Source organism: Alternaria alternata (assembly GCF_001642055.1).
Source record: "Alternaria alternata strain SRC1lrK2f unplaced genomic scaffold CC77scaffold_4, whole genome shotgun sequence".
NCBI classification, from domain to species: domain Eukaryota; kingdom Fungi; phylum Ascomycota; class Dothideomycetes; order Pleosporales; family Pleosporaceae; genus Alternaria; species Alternaria alternata.
This window is the reverse complement of record NW_017306193.1, coordinates 1,434,482-1,450,477: the sequence shown is the minus strand read 5'-3', so window position 1 is coordinate 1,450,477 and position 15,996 is coordinate 1,434,482. Positions and strand designations below refer to the sequence as shown.

At 52.6% G+C, this 15,996-nt stretch overlaps 6 protein-coding genes across 6 annotated transcripts; 4 read left to right on the top strand and 2 right to left on the bottom strand.

Annotated features, from left to right (window-relative positions):
* The first annotated feature begins 786 nt into the window (after nt 1–786).
* CC77DRAFT_983379 (hypothetical protein) lies at nt 787–3,315 on the top strand. Its single transcript, XM_018536143.1, has 4 exons — nt 787–1,099; nt 1,152–1,326; nt 2,199–2,751; nt 2,801–3,315. The coding sequence occupies exons 1-4, from the start codon at nt 957–959 to the stop codon at nt 3,178–3,180; spliced, it is 1,251 nt and encodes a 416-aa protein (XP_018389560.1). The 5' UTR covers nt 787–956; the 3' UTR covers nt 3,181–3,315.
* A 101-nt stretch (nt 3,316–3,416) lies between these two features.
* CC77DRAFT_983376 (26S protease regulatory subunit 8) lies at nt 3,417–4,968 on the top strand. Its single transcript, XM_018536142.1, has 2 exons — nt 3,417–3,852; nt 3,906–4,968. The coding sequence occupies exons 1-2, from the start codon at nt 3,618–3,620 to the stop codon at nt 4,838–4,840; spliced, it is 1,170 nt and encodes a 389-aa protein (XP_018389559.1). The 5' UTR covers nt 3,417–3,617; the 3' UTR covers nt 4,841–4,968.
* Nucleotides 4,969–5,556: 588 nt separating this feature from the next.
* On the top strand, nt 5,557–7,368 carry CC77DRAFT_928393 (MFS general substrate transporter; the record flags this gene model as incomplete). Its single annotated transcript, XM_018534048.1, has 4 exons — nt 5,557–5,748; nt 5,870–6,207; nt 6,271–6,442; nt 6,493–7,368. The coding sequence occupies 4 exons, from the start codon at nt 5,557–5,559 to the stop codon at nt 7,366–7,368; spliced, it is 1,578 nt and encodes a 525-aa protein (XP_018389558.1).
* A 364-nt stretch (nt 7,369–7,732) lies between these two features.
* On the top strand, nt 7,733–8,987 carry CC77DRAFT_1017735 (NAD(P)-binding protein). Its single transcript, XM_018524469.1, has 2 exons — nt 7,733–8,284; nt 8,436–8,987. The coding sequence occupies exons 1-2, from the start codon at nt 8,108–8,110 to the stop codon at nt 8,850–8,852; spliced, it is 594 nt and encodes a 197-aa protein (XP_018389557.1). The 5' UTR covers nt 7,733–8,107; the 3' UTR covers nt 8,853–8,987.
* Nucleotides 8,988–9,015: 28 nt separating this feature from the next.
* On the bottom strand, nt 9,016–11,373 carry CC77DRAFT_1029009 (6-phosphofructokinase; the record flags this gene model as incomplete). The annotated part of the gene is made up of 1 exon (XM_018526484.1): nt 9,016–11,373. The coding sequence occupies one exon, from the start codon at nt 11,371–11,373 to the stop codon at nt 9,016–9,018; it is 2,358 nt and encodes a 785-aa protein (XP_018389556.1).
* A 509-nt stretch (nt 11,374–11,882) lies between these two features.
* On the bottom strand, nt 11,883–15,782 carry CC77DRAFT_1047879 (NIC-domain-containing protein). Its single transcript, XM_018527503.1, has 3 exons — nt 15,093–15,782; nt 12,640–15,043; nt 11,883–12,587 (listed from the first exon to the last, which is right to left on the bottom strand). The coding sequence occupies exons 1-3, from the start codon at nt 15,746–15,748 to the stop codon at nt 12,261–12,263; spliced, it is 3,387 nt and encodes a 1,128-aa protein (XP_018389555.1). The 5' UTR covers nt 15,749–15,782; the 3' UTR covers nt 11,883–12,260.
* Nucleotides 15,783–15,996: the final 214 nt, after the last annotated feature.

Genomic DNA, 15,996 nt, shown 5'->3' with positions numbered 1-15,996 from the left:
ACCTCAGTTCCCCCGAAGAGAAGAAGTAGTATATACTCCCCCATGGAGATCTCATTTCTGGTGGAATGGGAGGTTACTGATGACGCTGACCTAGGTGGACTGAGGGGATATGTTGTTGAATTTGAGGAAGGGCGGCGAGCCAGCCTTTGACGAGGCAGAGGGGATCCAGCATGACGCGAGCTATCTACAGACGGCGAAGCAGGTGAACCAAATGTTATGTCGAGTCCGCCTGGTAGGAGAGCAGGAACCTCGCGCTGCGTTGGTTTTGGCTGCAAGAGATATGCGTTGATCTCTTCGAGGACCTTACTGTCTGCGCAACATCTAGTGAGGATATCAACGGCTTTCTCAGGACTCTCTTTCACCAGCTTCGAGACCAGCTGATGTGTGCCGTATAAGTGGTACATGATGCGCAGTCGAAGCGACCGGACCGCATGTGAGTGGGGCTTACTTGCGTCGCATGAACGAGGTTCTGATGGCTGCGGAGAGCAGCGCTAGCCCAGGCGCATTCGAGCAATGTAGCTCATAATGGCTGTGGCGTGAGGAGGTAAGAGATTGACGATCCTGCAAAGCGCATTGCGTGTAGTACGAGCCTGGCAACAAGGCAGAAAACGATGAGGCGCAGACCGAAGACGTGCACAAGAGCCAAGGAGCGCTTATCGATCCATCGATATTCAAGACAATCGTTCGCTTGGATCTGCGCTTTGCCGTTCCAAGTTGACCGGAACTGCAGGTCAATACAGGGCTGTGGAACACCATCCATCAAACCTTGGATGGTCATATGCAACCCTCAGCACACCGGTCACGGCGTTTCCGTACCCCGCCCGGCTGACAAGAGGCTTGTTCCAATCACATCTTCACAGCCTCCCTCAACCGTAAGAGCCGAGCCTACGAGGACAGTGAATAACCTCGTCCAAGCCGATGTTGTTCAGAGGGCGTTGTTAGCACACCATCGTATCATGTCGTTGATATCTTCTCCTAGCTGTACTTCTCAGGATATACAAGCTATGGTAGTAGCGACCTCCGTTAGCCGAAACATCTCCAGCGGCAATGCTGTTCAAATCAACGGGCCTGTGGCAGATAAGGTCTATAATCTTAACTTGTAAGTCAAACCCCCACTCCGACCGACAGAGCACGCTCCTAACGAATACAAGCAAGACTCTAGTTGTGTCTCCAGACTGCAAGTGCGGCTGGGGTACAGAGATAGTCTCGTCTGGGAACGAATCAGCACTACCGAGTAGATGCGCGGCGAAGATGCCGAACAAGAGCAAAGTACTCAAGACTCCATCTTCGTCGAAAGTGTCCGGGAAATTTACTGTACAATTGCCAGTAAGCAGCAGTCAGTGCGGATTGGTACAGAGTGGTTCCTAACAATTACCAGAAAAAGACATCGGATAAACGTGTCCTCCAAGGCCAAAATCTAACTCTCAACTCGAGCACGAGTGACGCCCGTCATGTGGTTCGCGCCATATTCCGACCCACCGTTTTGAACAATTTCATTGCACACAAGATTGTGCGCCGTCTAAGTCTTGTAGTGTACAGCGGTTCTTCGTTTACGATGGAGGCTACTTCGGATCGAATTCACCTTCCGCCCACCAATGATTATGTCGATCTCGCTCGCTACTCGCAAGAGGGAAAAGAAGAATTCGCCATATGTCGCTTCTACGTTGTCAAGGATAGTCGGTTCGATCTTCTATTTGGTGCTGGCTCAGTCAACACTTAGCTGAACGGACAAGGGCGAACAAAAGCCGCGGCAGTTTGATCTGCGCGCGGCGCATACCTTCTTGCCGCTTCAGACCCTAATAGGCTGTGGTATCAAGCATAAGTATTGTCAGCGCAGGACTGCACCCCTCAGAAAGATGTTGACTACTATTGGATGCCAACAGCAGCATGAACTCGAGTTTCTCTTGGGGTGCATCATGGCTGCAGGATCGCTTCGCGATGGCGAATCAATGGCTACGATCTTGCATGCATGCTGCGAACCAGACCAACCGCAATTACGGTCGACTCATAATCAACACTGCGCCCCAAAGACGTTTCCGGCGAGCTCAGCTGGACATAAATGTAATCTCACACCCATTGAGCTGTCAGCGCAATCTCTGGTCTTACTGCCTTGATCAACTAATCCATAATCCACACGCTGAACACCATGGTAAACAGTCTTCTCTCTGATGAGTGATGAAGCTAAAGTGCAGAACCAGGCTGAAGTATTCGCTGTTCTCGCCGCGATTCAAGCTACCACTCAACTCGTGGAACAAGCCTTTCGAATTGTCGATCGCCTCCGCAAGGCGCATAGTCGTCAAAAAGCTCTGGCTGATGTCTTGACCCGACACCGTAGCGAACTCGAAAGCATCAAAGCGATCATCGGTATTATAGATGATGAGGAAGATTTGCAAATCCCTACTGTGGCTACAGAACTAGTCCGACTGCAAGGCGTTCAAGTCAGGCTGGCCGAATTGCTTGAGAACCTGGATCCGAAGATGACAAGTAAGATGAATCAGATTGCACGCCAGCTGACGTCTGGCTCGGCAGACGAGAAGAAACTGGGTGACATTATGGATGAGTTGGTTCAAGTAAAGACGATGCTTGTGTTGCGGATCCAAGTCGCCCATGTCGGAGTGATACGTACCATAGGGAAAGAAGCCGTGGTCAATGCTGAAGCGATACAGCGAATCGATGAGTATTTAAGGGAGCACGTCCATAATTGCGAAGGCCTCAAAATCGCGAAATTATTGAAGGGCCGACGTCCGTCAAGTGAGTGCTTAGCTGCCCGCGTTTCCCTTATACCAACTGACATTGGCAGATGATGGCACTGTGCCATTAACTCTTGCGGACCTCAAGGCTCTGAACAACGAAGCTAATGGCGAGGGCGAAGATAGCGGCGACGAGACGCTTGTTGACGATTCTGAGACGTCGCCACGAGATTTGCCGGTCAAGACGGAGCGCATTATTACACGCAACATAGCGCGCAACCAGGCTCTTCAGATTAATGCTGCAGTTATAGAGGACCTTTGGAAAGACGTGAACCATCTCAAGATTCATGACAACGTCGCCGAAGACGAGAGTACGCAGGTCAACTATGCCATGAACCGCGAGGTGTTTTCGATGTTATTTGAGCAACGGAACAAGGTCGTAGCAGCGCCCCGACAGAGGACGGCAGTGCGCGCCAAGAGAGCGTCTTGAGGGTCTAGGACGGTGGAAGTTTTAGATTCAGCGAGTATTTATTCTTCGCAGAAAGCGGAAGAGTGCCGCGTGTTGATAATCGAACAAATTCCTCACGTATGAGGTTACGGTAGAACGAATTACATTGTTTAACGGATTTGTAGAAGTGATGGGTGCGTGAAAGAAGTGCCAGACTGAGGTGGTGACGCGACTTGCGAGCGCGTGTGGCTCCTCCGTCCGGTGCATCGGTCTAACCTTGATCCGAGAAGCTTCCAGCGGCGGCCGTCACAGCGTCAACATGCAAGCCAAAGCCGACCCACGCCTACGCCATCACTATCTCCCCCACGACCTTGCCTCGACCCTCTCTATCGCCCTTCACTAGACAAAGCCGGCAGATCCAAATTCTGCTCCAGTCAACCACATCAGCCCAAACACCGCCGCCGGCGCCCGCCACAGCCATGGCGCTCGACACCTTCTTCCACAACAAGATCGAGACGATGAAGCTCGAGATCATACAGGGACAGGCCAAGCTACGACGACTCGAAGCCCAGCGCAACGACTACAACTCAAGAGTGCGGTTACTGCGAGAAGAGCTCGGCCTCCTGCAGCAGCCGGGGTCCTATGTCGGCGAGGTAGTCAAGGTCATGGGCACCAAGAAGGTGCTTGTAAAGGTCCATCCCGAAGGCAAATACGGTATGTCGCTGCCTGCTCAGAGCCACAACCAGAGCCACAACTAACCGAGCCAGTCGTCGATGTCGCCGACAGCGTCGATATCAGCAAACTCACCGCCGGCAAGCGCGTCACCCTGCTCAGCGACTCGTACAAGCTCGAGAAGCTGCTTCCCTCGTCCGTCGATCCCCTCGTCTCCCTCATGATGGTCGAGAAGGTGCCCGACAGCACATACGACATGATTGGTGGCTTGGACCAGCAGATCAAGGAAATCAAGGAAGTCATCGAGCTGGGTCTGCAACATCCCGAACTCTTCGAGTCGCTCGGTATTGCTCAGCCCAAGGGTGTGCTGCTATACGGCCCACCTGGTACAGGAAAGACACTGCTTGCGCGTGCCGTCGCCCACCACGCTGACTGCAAGTTCATCCGCGTGTCTGGTAGCGAGCTGGTGCAAAAGTACATTGGTGAAGGCAGTCGCATGGTCCGCGAGCTCTTCGTCATGGCACGAGAACACGCACCCAGCATCATCTTCATGGACGAGATCGACAGCATTGGATCAAGTCGAGTCGAAGGAAGCTCAGGTGGTGACTCCGAGGTGCAGCGAACCATGTTGGAGCTGCTGAATCAGCTCGACGGTTTCGAGCCCACCAAGAATATCAAGATTATCATGGCAACCAACCGATTGGACATTCTAGACCCTGCCCTTCTACGACCCGGACGTATCGACCGAAAGATCGAGTTCCCGCCGCCAACCGTCGAAGCCCGTGCCGACATTCTACGCATTCACTCTAGAAGCATGAACCTGACGCGTGGCATCAACCTGACAAAGGTTGCTGAGAAGATGAACGGATGTTCAGGAGCCGAGTTGAAGGGTGTGTGCACCGAGGCCGGCATGTATGCACTGAGGGAGAGGAGAGTGCACGTAACGCAGGAGGACTTTGACCTGGCCACCGCAAAGGTGCTGAACAAGCACGACGATAAGGCGACCAGTTTGAGCAAGCTGTGGAAGTAGACCACGTTCCGCCGTCTTGCTACTGCGCTGCTCTGCATTATGCATTGCTGGTGCTTACATCAAGATTATGTGCACCAAACACAAGGTCATAGATTCTTGGTATAAATAAATAATGACTACCGAACTCCAAGCTTCTTCCTCTCGGTTGACGTGGATCCCGTGTTGTCACCTTGGACGTGCCGGCGCGTCATACTAGCGCGGAGGAACTCCGTCGCCGAATCTACGTTTCCCCTTCCCACACCACCCTCCATGCACTACATGCAGATCTTGACCCGCTAGGTGTAGCTTCTCACACAGCATAACACACTCACACCTTGTGTAGATCCAGACTAAGATCCATGTTCTCTAATCGCCTGCGGGAATCTGGTAACAGGCATATAGTACAGCCATGACGTCCCCCCACAAAGTACCCCGCGCGTGGTGGTGATACTTGCCCCCATGCATGGTATTGCGCAAACGGGAAGGCCGATTGCGCGACAAGGAACACTGTGAGTCGTCACACTAAACATGCAGTCTGCAAACCACTGGTTCAATCATACACCATTCCCGTTGAAGATCTCCCATTCACTGGGTTTCCTAGCGTCGCTAATGCTCACTGCGCTCGCCACCAATTCGCTTGTATGATCCTAGTCGTCTGTATTTAGTTTGATCCACTTCGGCCTCCCCTCTCCCTCACTTGTTGTGCTCGCAGTCGGTTTAGAGAACAGATGAAAACCATGGCCGACTCATCCAGGAAGATTGATGAAACTTACAGTAACAAGGAGCCTTCGGCACAAACTGTTGCAAGAGATGGAGAGGCGCCCGTATCTGTCCTCGAAGATGGGTCGCTGGATCCGGTGTACGAAGCCAAGGCGAAGATGCTGAACAAAGCAATCCAGGACATAGGCATGGGAAGGTATCAGTGGCAGGTAAGTGTTAATCCCGGCGGCGCCCACTTGTGTTGCATCAACACGCCGTACATTGAAAAGCCCAGTGAATGCTCACAAGTTGTTTCGACTTACCATCTTCCGACCGTCTAACAAGCTACAGCTCTTCATCGTCATCGGCTTCGGATGGGCCATGGACAATCTCTGGCCCATCGTAACATCGTTGATCTTCACACCTGTGAGCAACGAGTTCAGCCCTACCAGACCACCGCTTCTGTCTCTGTCTCAAAACATTGGACTTCTCTTCGGCGCAGTGTTCTGGGGTTTCGGTTGTGACATATTCGGCAGGAGATGGGCCTTCAATCTCACCATCGGTATCACGGCTGTATTCGGTATGATAGCGGCGAGTAGTCCAAACTTTGCTGCCATTGGCACTTTTGCTGCTTTATGGTCTGTTGGCGTGGGTGGAAACCTGCCTGTAGACTCTGCCATCTTTCTCGAGTCAGTAATGCCATACACAAAGTGCATGTGAGACATACACTGACTTTCTACACCCGAATTCAGGTTTCTCCCTGGATCACACCAGTATTTGTTGACAATCCTGTCGATAAACTGGGCGCTCGCACAAGTCTTTGCTACTCTTGTAGCATGGCCGTTGCTTGGAAATCTTACATGTCAACAGACGGATACAAACTGCGCGAGAGGAGAGAATATGGGATGGCGATACTTTATGATTGTCAGTATTATGCCACATGGTCTTGAGGTAATCGCTAATTCAGCTTCAAGGTAATGGGAGGTGTTGCTCTTATGATGTTCATTGGACGCTTCGTCTTCTTTACAATCTTCGAATCGCCTAAGTTCCTCATGGGCAAAGGAAACGATTCAGAAGCCGTCCGTATTGTTCATGAGGTTGCCCGCCGCAACGGCAAAGCTTCGTCTCTGACTCTCGAGGAACTCACGACTTGCAACAACTACGCGCTACCTGGTACCGCTCAGCAAACCAGCACTGCCACCGCAGTGGTCAAGCGCAACCTTCAGAAGTTGGACAGCTCGCACGTCAAGGCTCTTTTCGCCACGAAGAAACTAGCTTTTTCAACTAGCACAATCACCTTGGTCTGGGCATTTATCGGACTCGGTTACCCACTATACAACGCATACCTGCCCTATATCCAAGCCACACGTGGCGTAGACTTTGGCGATGGCTCCACCTATATAACCTATCGCAACAGTCTCATCATCGCTGTCCTGGGCGTACCAGGCTGTATCCTTGGTGGTCTGCTCGTTGAGGCGCCTTATATAGGCCGCAAAGGCACACTGTCCTTGTCCACAGTGCTTACTGGTGTATTCCTGCTATGCTCCACAAGGGCACTCAATTCTAACAGCCTCCTTGGATGGAACTGTGCCTACAACTTCATGAGCAATATCATGTACGCAGTCTTGTACGCATACACCCCTGAGATCTTCCCAACAAAGGATCGCGGTACAGGAAATGCCATCACAGCGAGCGCGAACAGAGTTTTTGGTATCATGGCGCCCATTGTTGCTATGTTTGCAGACTTGGAGACTAGCGTGCCCGTTTACGTGAGTGGGGCATTGTTCATCGCTGCGGGGCTGTTAGTGCTGATATTGCCTTTTGAGAGTAGAGGAAAGGCGAGCATGTAAACATTAGGTTGTAAAGAGAGTTTAGAATGTGTAAAGTACCTCGAAAGGACTTGTTCCTGTAGTTTCTATAAATTCAAAAGCTACAATCGGGTGTCCTCTTGCGGTGTCGTGAACGAATCCAGATATGCCCTAGATCAAACCACTAAACCAACTCCTCAAGCTCTGAACTGCTTGAATTCACTTTGCTTAAGATCCTAGTAAGTTAACGTATGATTACTGCGGAAGCTCATGCTTTTCGAGTTGCCCTCCACCCGTAGACTGCTCGAATGATAAGATGACTAATATGACGTATGCCCCTCCAACATGAGCTTAACTTTTCCCAATGCCCAGCTCACAGCTCTAAACATCCAATCAACAGTCAAAATGAGCCAATCACAAGAAATGGTTGTTATACTCACGGGTGCATCGAGAGGTACGTGCGTGCATCTAACAAGCTCATAGCATCTCTTTCCAGCCCAGCCAAAAGCATTGCAATTCTATATTCCTTCTCGTCTTCAAGTACTGAAGGAGTGCAAAAGCTACCACGTTGCAACTACTTTTCTGTACAAAGTGGAAAGAAGATATTGTGATAGTAAGATTCATCTCTTACTAACCCGTCCAAATAGGAATCGGTCAGGCAATCGCCCACCATCTGCTCTCCCGCAACCACAAGCTGGTGCTCGTATCACGAACCCAGTCAGCTCTCGAAGCCCTGCAATCTGAATATGGTTCTGAAAAAGTCGCCGTGCTCGCTGGAGACATGTCCGACGCTTCGTTGCCTGAAAAAGCTGTAGCTTTGGCAAACGAGAAATGGGGACGTCTCGACTCGTTGATCATCAACCATGGGTCTTTAGATCCAGTGAAGAAGGTGGCTGATACTAGTGCTGAGGAATGGAGAAAGGGATTCGATGTCAATGTTTTCAGTGCTGTTGGTTTGGTACGTACCTGTTCCGTCTTGGTTTCATTCATTTATTCAGTCAGTCAATCATCACCAAATTCAAGGATAGGAGCATATATGGCTGCTTCGAAAATGCTTCATCTCCTCTAGTTCATTCAAAAGCCCAGCTAACCACTCTAAACTACTCAAGATCCAAGCTGCTCTCCCTTCTCTGCGCAAGACCCAGGGCCGTATCCTCCTAACCTCCAGCGGCGCCGCAACCTCCGCTTACCAAGGCTGGGGCTGCTATGGTGCCGGAAAAGCGGTACTAAACCACCTAGCCCTTACCCTCTCAGTCGAAGAACCTTCTGTTACAACAATCTCTATCAGACCAGGCGTCGTAGACACGGAGATGCAACGTGAGATCCGAGAAGTGCATCACGAGCGAATGAGCGGAAAGGATAGAGAGAAGTTCAGTGGACTGAAGAGCGACGGAGGGCTTTTGAAGCCAGAACAACCGGGTTATGTCATTGCGAGACTGGCTGTTGGAGGTGACGAGGTCAAGAGCTTTAACGGCAAATTCCTAAGCTGGAACGACGAAAGCTTGGACAAATTTCAAGAGGATTGAGATAAGATGATTATTAGTCAGATCATTTCGTGGTCGTTATCATAAGGAAGCATCTATCTACATGTACGCCGTGATCATGGTAGCCAAAGGCCCTCTGTAGCAAGTTTCTCAAACTCAAATGTACGCCTGTACACCTTCATAAGCTCTAAAGCCTTGTGTGCGTTTATTTTGCTGGCCGTCCAGCCAGTGTGTCGATCTCAGTAGGCTTGGCTGGCGCCTGAGGCCTACCGGACAGCGTGTCGACCGTCTCCTTGAGAGCCATCCAGAACTCATGCTTGGGGCGGCGACGGTGCCACTCAGTCTCCCTCTTCTCCACAGTCTCCATCGGAGAGAACAGTAGCTTACTGCCCTTGATTCCGATAACGCTAATTGACATGGAGTCGTCCTCGATCTCATCTGCGTCTAGACCAGCAAAGCTCTCAAGATGTTGCATAGCCTTGATAGCGAATCTGACGGCCCTGACACGGTCCATGGGCGATGGTATGGTACCTTGCTGGAAGTGACCAGGCACACCGTGACGAGATTCAAACTTGCCCTTGCCGGCTTCCGCAATCATTTGAGCGATCATTTGCACGGAGTAGGTCTTCGACGCCTTCTCGTTGACCAAAATCACCTTACCAGACCTGCTGATACCCTTGTCCTTGGCAAAGACCTCGCGGAGGTGGTCGATGTCGCGGTCGAGCATCTTAAGGTTGATGCCGTCTTCGGGTGTGTATACGGCCAATGCTCCGATACTGAGACCGGCAACTGTTGCGATGTAGCCCGACTCACCACCTTGGGTCTCAATGACGAAGACGCGGCGACGCGACGCTGACGCTGATTGGCGGCAGGCATCGGAGTATTGGATAAGCGCGTTCAAGCAAGTATCCGAGCCAATGGAGTATTCTGTTCCTGGGACGTTGTTCGAGATGGTGGCAGGGATGATGACCATGGGAATCTTGAACGACTTGTAGTACTCCCGTGCTTTCCTCAGTTCCGAAACAGCTGTGAATGCTTCGAAACCGCCGACAACGAACAGAGACTGGATGTTGAACTTCTTGAAGACGAACGCAACTGTCTCGAGATCTTCACTAGGGAGCCCACGGTTCGTTCCAATCTCAGATCCACCCTTGGATGCCCAGGTCTCAGCATCGATCCACTTGATGTCTCGCACCGCACCCACGGGCTCATCAGAGTGGTGGCGGATTATGCCAGGGAAACCGTTGTGGAGCGCAACTGGCGTGTGGCCGCGAGCAAGGCAGTGCGCAACAGCAGCTCGTGTGGCTGCGTTCATGCCTCCGGCTGGGGCACCTACGTGGATGATACCGACGCGCATGCGCTTGTTCTCTGGTAGTAGAAGATCTGGCTGATCTTGCGCTGTTGTGATTTGGTAGGCTTGGTACTGTTGCTCGAATTCAGTATCGCGGAGCTGCATGGCCCTGTGGAAGTCCTTCCTTTCGATAGCTACAGCAACCTCCTTGGTCTGAGCGACAGCTTCAAGGAGTGGTCGTCGAACGATCTTGTTCTCTTGCATGCAGATAACCGGGCTGGGGGTTTCCGGGGTAGCTTCCAACACTGCCTTGACAGCCTCAGCACCCTGGAGTGTCGCAAGCATACGGTCGTAGGCGCATGGTGTACCTCCACGCTGGACGTGTCCGAGCGTAGTCACTCGTGTGTCAAGCCCCGCTTCGTTTGCAAGAATGTCCTTGACCTGCTGTGAAGTAACCTTGTTAAGGTTGCGGTCGATGGCTCCCTCGGCAACAACGACAATAGTCTTTCGCTTGCCCATCTCTCTCTGCTTCTTGATCTGCTTGCACATCTGTTCCGGCCAGCCTTCGCTGGGTGGGTTTTCAGGTGTGAAGACAAAGTCGGCGCCTGTCGCAACACCAGCGCTGAGTGCGAGCCAGCCACAGTGCCGACCCATTACTTCGATGACGAAAGCACGCTGGTGACTGACGGCAGTGGTGTCGACCGAGTCGATGGCTTCGCAGATACGGCCGAGAGAGGTGTAGCAGCCGATGGTAGCGTCGGTCATGGAAAGGTCGTTATCGATGGAACCAACCAATCCGACAATGTTCAGGTGCTTGAAGGGCTCGACCTGCTCCTGTGTGAGCTGCTTTTCTTGCACCAGCTCGGTCAGCAGCTCTGGCCACTCAGCACGGAACTTGTCCGCGCCTGTGAGGGAACCGTCACCACCGCAGATGATCAGCGCATCGATACCCTTGATGATCATGTTCTTTGCAGCCGTCCGGCGGCCTTCTCGTTGCATGAACTCCATGCATCGTGCTGTGCCAATGAGCGTACCGCCCTCGGATAGGAAACCTCTGACGTCCTCCCAGTGCATCTCTTTGATCATGTCTCCGCCTTTGACCAGACCGTCGTAGCCCTCGTATATCGCGAATGCCTCGCAATTGTTGTGAATGGCCATGCGTACTACAGCGCGTACTGCTCCGTTCATGCCAGGTGCGTCTCCTCCGCTCGTCATGACTCCGATGCGCCTCTTCTTACCCTCGAGGGGCGGTGGGATCTCTGTGGGCGCCATAGTGTGAAATCAGGTGTTATTGGATAGGGTATTGGGCGGAGTGGAAGGTGTAGGTTAAGGTTGGGGAGGTGAAAGTGGAGGCTGGAGGTATTCGCAGATGAATGTGAAGGTCCGAAAAGATATTTGGCCGTGGGTCAGTATGAGGTCAATGTGGATTCACCTGTCTAGTTGAAAAGTTAAGACGCCGAGAGAAGCGGGTCCCTGTGTGTTGGGAAGTTTCAATGGTCGACGGCGGGTTGGAGGGGTAGCTTTGCCGAGTCCTGAGTGTTGATATGTGAGTGTCAGAAGTGATGCGACTAGCTAGCTATTAGCTGGATTTACGATGATATATCTGTATCACGGGCGACAGTTGTACGTATTATTCAAACTGGTGATAAGGTGACGGGGCTCCGAGCATGGGTTCGTCCATATGACGTGGGAGCTCCAAAAGAAAAGAGCTCCCCGGTCCGCCAAGTGGGGTCACACCACTCGCCGATCCTCAGCCCGAACCTGGAAGCATCGCCAACCACGGCCGCCGGCACGTTCCTAGAATCGAACGACTTCATTATTGCCTTAACCTGCAAGACTTGCATGTCAACAAATGACAGCATAGCGAGACATCGTCTGTGCCACGATTGCTGTGCTGTCGTTGTACCATCTTCGTCTTGGCCGTCACCCCACGCGGCCTCTTGCGGCGAAAGCATTCTGATCACCACTGAGATACGGATGGCCCGGAAATATAATCATTTGTTGGTACCGCTCGACGTCAAACCAACCATGTCCAGCAATTGCGCGAATGTTCAATCGACCTTTGCTCGCAAATCCAAGCATTTCCCAGCCCATCCTGAGACTACAATGTCAATTCCAGAGACTCCAACATGCGAATATCTATCATCATTACCCCAATTCTAGAAAGCCCCCACTTCCTGACCTTCCCTAGCCAGCGTCTCAAACACTCTCGGTGGCAACTTGTACTTGATCAGCCCAGCAAAGACCATGAGATCCTTCGCCTTCTGCAGCAGCTGATCTGCAAGCACCTTGCGCATTCTGTCCTCGAACTGTCCAGACAGAAGACGCTCACGGTGTCGCGAGCAGCAGCCGATGCACCAGAGGAGCACGTTGCCAATATTGCGTGAAATCTCTGGTGGGTATGAGTTGAAACTGTTGGCTGTAGCGCGAATGTCGCTGACGTTGCCTCCAGCAGATAGAGGGAGGATACGAAGGTTCTCGATTTGCTAGATGACTTGTTAGTGACTGATAGTGCAAGACAGAGATGGAACTACTTACGCCGAGTGCTGCCATGTAGTCGCCAGCCTCGATGACCTTCTTTGCGTTGTTGAGCTGGAATAGTATTCCAACTGTATCACGGTTCATCTGTGACACCTTCCTCCACCATAGACTGTTTGCATCGTACAGTGCAAGAACCTTTTGGGCAAGTTCGACAGGATCATCTGTTCCGAGCATGCTCAAGCTCGACGAAGTCAGATCGCTCCGTTGCTGCTGCTGTTGCTGTGACTCTGCGGGTGTCAGCCGTGGCTTCAACGGCTCCAGACGAAGTGGCTCTTGGCCGAGCTCTACAGAGAGTGCCTCGGCAAGTGCGCGGTTCAAGATCGTTACGACACTGTCATACTCGCCAGCAAGGTGGCATAGTAAGATGGCATCGTTGATGCGTCCATTGTCGTCTGCCATCCTCGCGGCTTCACTAGTGATGGTGTTCAACAGGCCCATCTCACCGTCCAGCTTGAGCAACGGCACACGTTCCTGAATGAGACCAGGCGTCGTCTCGCCGTTCGACTTGACATCACCCAGTAACGTGGAAAACTCGCGCGTCTCAAGGACAAGTTCACGAAGCGCCTCGTGGCAAAGCTCTGCCTGCTGTCGTCCTGCTTCGCCTGGTAGATCCGCATTCATGCAAATCAACACCAAGTAGTCAGCTGCAGCATCAGCTCGTGCGGCACGGAAGTCACTGGTGTAGTGGCCGATCACGCGCCCAAAGTTGAGCTGTGGCTGCTGTCGTGTAGTGAAGGTTATGATCTCTCCACCTGCAGTCGTCCAGTCCGACACACGCAGTAGACCGTAGTAGTCCAGAGCAACGGCGAAGTGAACCGCAGAGACGTAGTTGTGAGTGTAGAGGTAGTTGATCGCTGGCTCGAACAGACCAGCAAGCGTAGCGAGATAGAAGTAGATTCCATAGCCACCCGCGGACTCGGCTTCGTCATTCATGAAGTGACGCTGACCGATATCCTTGATGGTTGTTCGCAGTTCTTCCAAGCCGAAGATCTCGCCAGCATTCTCTTCAGCGCGATTGCCTTCACGGGCCAGATTAAATTGCAGCCATACCCAGTCGTCCATGTTCTCTTTGATTGGCGCCAGATTGCGTTGGCTCATGTCACACCGGCCGACGATCTTGTAGCAGGCCATTCGGTAGGGATCTTCTGGCGTCTTCAAGCGAGTTCTCTGCGCATGCGTATGCGCGACCTTTTGTTGCGTATCTGGGTTCAGCCTTCGCTCTGGATCGGTGGCGTACTGAGTTATTGCCGCCTGGAAGTTTCTGTCGGTGTTCTGGAAGAAGTTTCTCTTCTCTCGCACATATTCAGCAGCCTCAGTGAGGAGGCCACCTCTGAGAAGAAAGAATATGATAATCCAAGGAAATTCATCGCCAGCTTCACCTATCCTCTGGAATAGATCACTGTCTGCGCCGAGCTCCTTAAACGCAGCCTTCGCTCGTACAAAGCCTCGGATTTTGTTGAGCATAGAGGGAACTCCACCAACGAGCGCCTCTGCAGGGTTCCTCCGCAACACATCTTCGACTTGCTCCAAGAACTTGCTTTCCAAGAACTTCCGAGAGCCATCGAGTATGCATTTACGCATGCGTACGCTGGCAGCAGAGTTCGGTTGGTCGTCCAAGTAGTCCTTGGCGAAGCTTCGTTCTTTTGGCTGGTTGGAACCAGGGTTGGAGGCCTCCAGTTCGGTTTTCTCGCCAGTGATGGATATAAGCGCTCCATACGCATTTGTGAAGTGGTCTGAGTATTCGGTGCCCGCAGCCTTTTCCACGTCTGAAAATGCATGGAGTACCGAGAATGAGCTCTCACGTAGCCTGGACTCGTTGAGCTTCTTGACCTCGTCCATGTACTTTTCTTGTTTGTCACGTGCGTGTCGGTCCTGAGAAGCAGCTTGTCCACCCATGACAGACTTATCGGTAGGTTCGCGCCCACCAAGCACGCTTTGAGAGGCGCCTAGGACAGGCGGTCCGGCAGCAGACGCGCCAAAAGTCGATCTCCCGTTTACAGACGCACCGCTGTTAGGGCCCATAGAACGACCCTTGCGCCCTGTTGCGCGTCCAAAAGCTCCACGGGCCGTGCTGCCAAATGCGCCGCTTTGGGATGCGGCCATATCTTCACTCTGTCGGCCGAGTCCGAAATGTTCGTAGATCCTCTGCCTCTGTTTGTCCCATTCGATCTGAACGTTGTCCTCGAGGAATGTGTCGAAGTCGCGTTTAGATTGTTCCAATCCTTCTTGAATGAGTGCTAGGGTGGATTGGGAGTGCAGGTTCGAGATGTAGCCGTCTACGTCGTTGTCGAACAGGTTCTGTGCCTGACTGGGTGCAGCGAGACCGCCTTGCGAAGAGAATTGGTTGAGGTCGCGGAGGGTGCTGCCCATCTTGACGCCAGAGGCGGAAAGTAGGTAGTGTCTAGAAGCAATCAGCACAAAGCAACACATCATGATCAGGTCCAACATACGCAGCGCGATCCTGGGAGCGATCCTGGACCTGGTCTGCTGAGGGACCTCCAGCACCCAGATTGCGCACCTTCCGTGCGATGTCTCCCAGTCCCAACTGTAGGGACGGCAGCTCGTCGAAGTTGTTGCCGCCATTTTCGCCAGCATTGCGCTTACGCCCTCGCTCGAGCAGATGGTCGAAGTGGGCTGAGCGACCGGTACCAGCGTTTGCTTGCGACAGCGACGCGCCCTGTTGCTGCTGTTGCTGTTGGGGCTGCTCCTGTGTGGTGGTAGCACCGAAGAGGGAGGATTGGCCCAGGCCGCTCGTTTGCTGCGTGTTGTTGGTCGTTGTCGCTTGCGATGTCGGTTTATTGAAGAGTCCGCCGAAGCTGCTCGGTTGCGCTTGCGTTTGCGGCTGTGAGGTCGACCCAGCGCCAGCGAACAGTGAGGGTGTCGTAGTTGCTGCCGGCTTTGCTCCGCCCAAGCCACCGAAAAGTCCGCCTCCAGTGCTCGGTGCTTGTGTCGTACTGGATTGCGCATTCGAAGTACTTCCGCCCAGATTGCCAAACAAGCTTGGTGTAGTACCGCCTGATGCGCCTGTTGTTGCACCAAACAGCCCTCCGCCTGATGTGCCAGAAGAGGCGGGCTGGGAGCCTCCAAGATTGCCGAAAAGCGACATGGTGGTTGTACGGGGCGGTGTTGTTGATGGTGCCGAAAACAAACCTGGAGAAACGAGATCGCGTTGTTCAAGCTTGAGAGCTCGGACCGCTGTGATCCCTGTCTTTCAGGTACGCGTCCATGTGAAAGAACTAGTATCATCCCAAGCTTACTGAGACAATCGACAAGTGTGCGTCAAGTAATATTCAATCTCCGTTATCCGTGTATTCGGCTCTCCAAAAAACCACGAAGCCGACTTCGGATGTTTGA

Bases quoted from the DNA above. Each gene is read 5' to 3' on its own strand.
- CC77DRAFT_983379 (XM_018536143.1), top strand. From the start codon at position 957: ATGTCGTTGATATCTTCTCCTAGCTGTACTTCTCAGGATATACAAGCT. The intron at 1,100-1,151 runs GTAAGTCAAACC...AACGAATACAAG, and splicing joins AAGGTCTATAATCTTAACTT to CAAGACTCTAGTTGTGTCTC. The intron at 2,752-2,800 runs GTGAGTGCTTAG...TGACATTGGCAG, and splicing joins GAAGGGCCGACGTCCGTCAA to ATGATGGCACTGTGCCATTA.
- CC77DRAFT_983376 (XM_018536142.1), top strand. From the start codon at position 3,618: ATGGCGCTCGACACCTTCTTCCACAACAAGATCGAGACGATGAAGCTC. The intron at 3,853-3,905 runs GTATGTCGCTGC...TAACCGAGCCAG, and splicing joins CCATCCCGAAGGCAAATACG to TCGTCGATGTCGCCGACAGC.
- CC77DRAFT_1017735 (XM_018524469.1), top strand. From the start codon at position 8,108: ATGTCCGACGCTTCGTTGCCTGAAAAAGCTGTAGCTTTGGCAAACGAG. The intron at 8,285-8,435 runs GTACGTACCTGT...AAACTACTCAAG, and splicing joins TTTTCAGTGCTGTTGGTTTG to ATCCAAGCTGCTCTCCCTTC.
- CC77DRAFT_1047879 (XM_018527503.1), bottom strand. From the start codon at position 15,748: ATGTCGCTTTTCGGCAATCTTGGAGGCTCCCAGCCCGCCTCTTCTGGC. The intron at 15,044-15,092 runs GTATGTTGGACC...GATTGCTTCTAG, and splicing joins CGCTCCCAGGATCGCGCTGC to ACACTACCTACTTTCCGCCT. The intron at 12,588-12,639 runs GTAAGTAGTTCC...CAAGTCATCTAG, and splicing joins ACTACATGGCAGCACTCGGC to CAAATCGAGAACCTTCGTAT.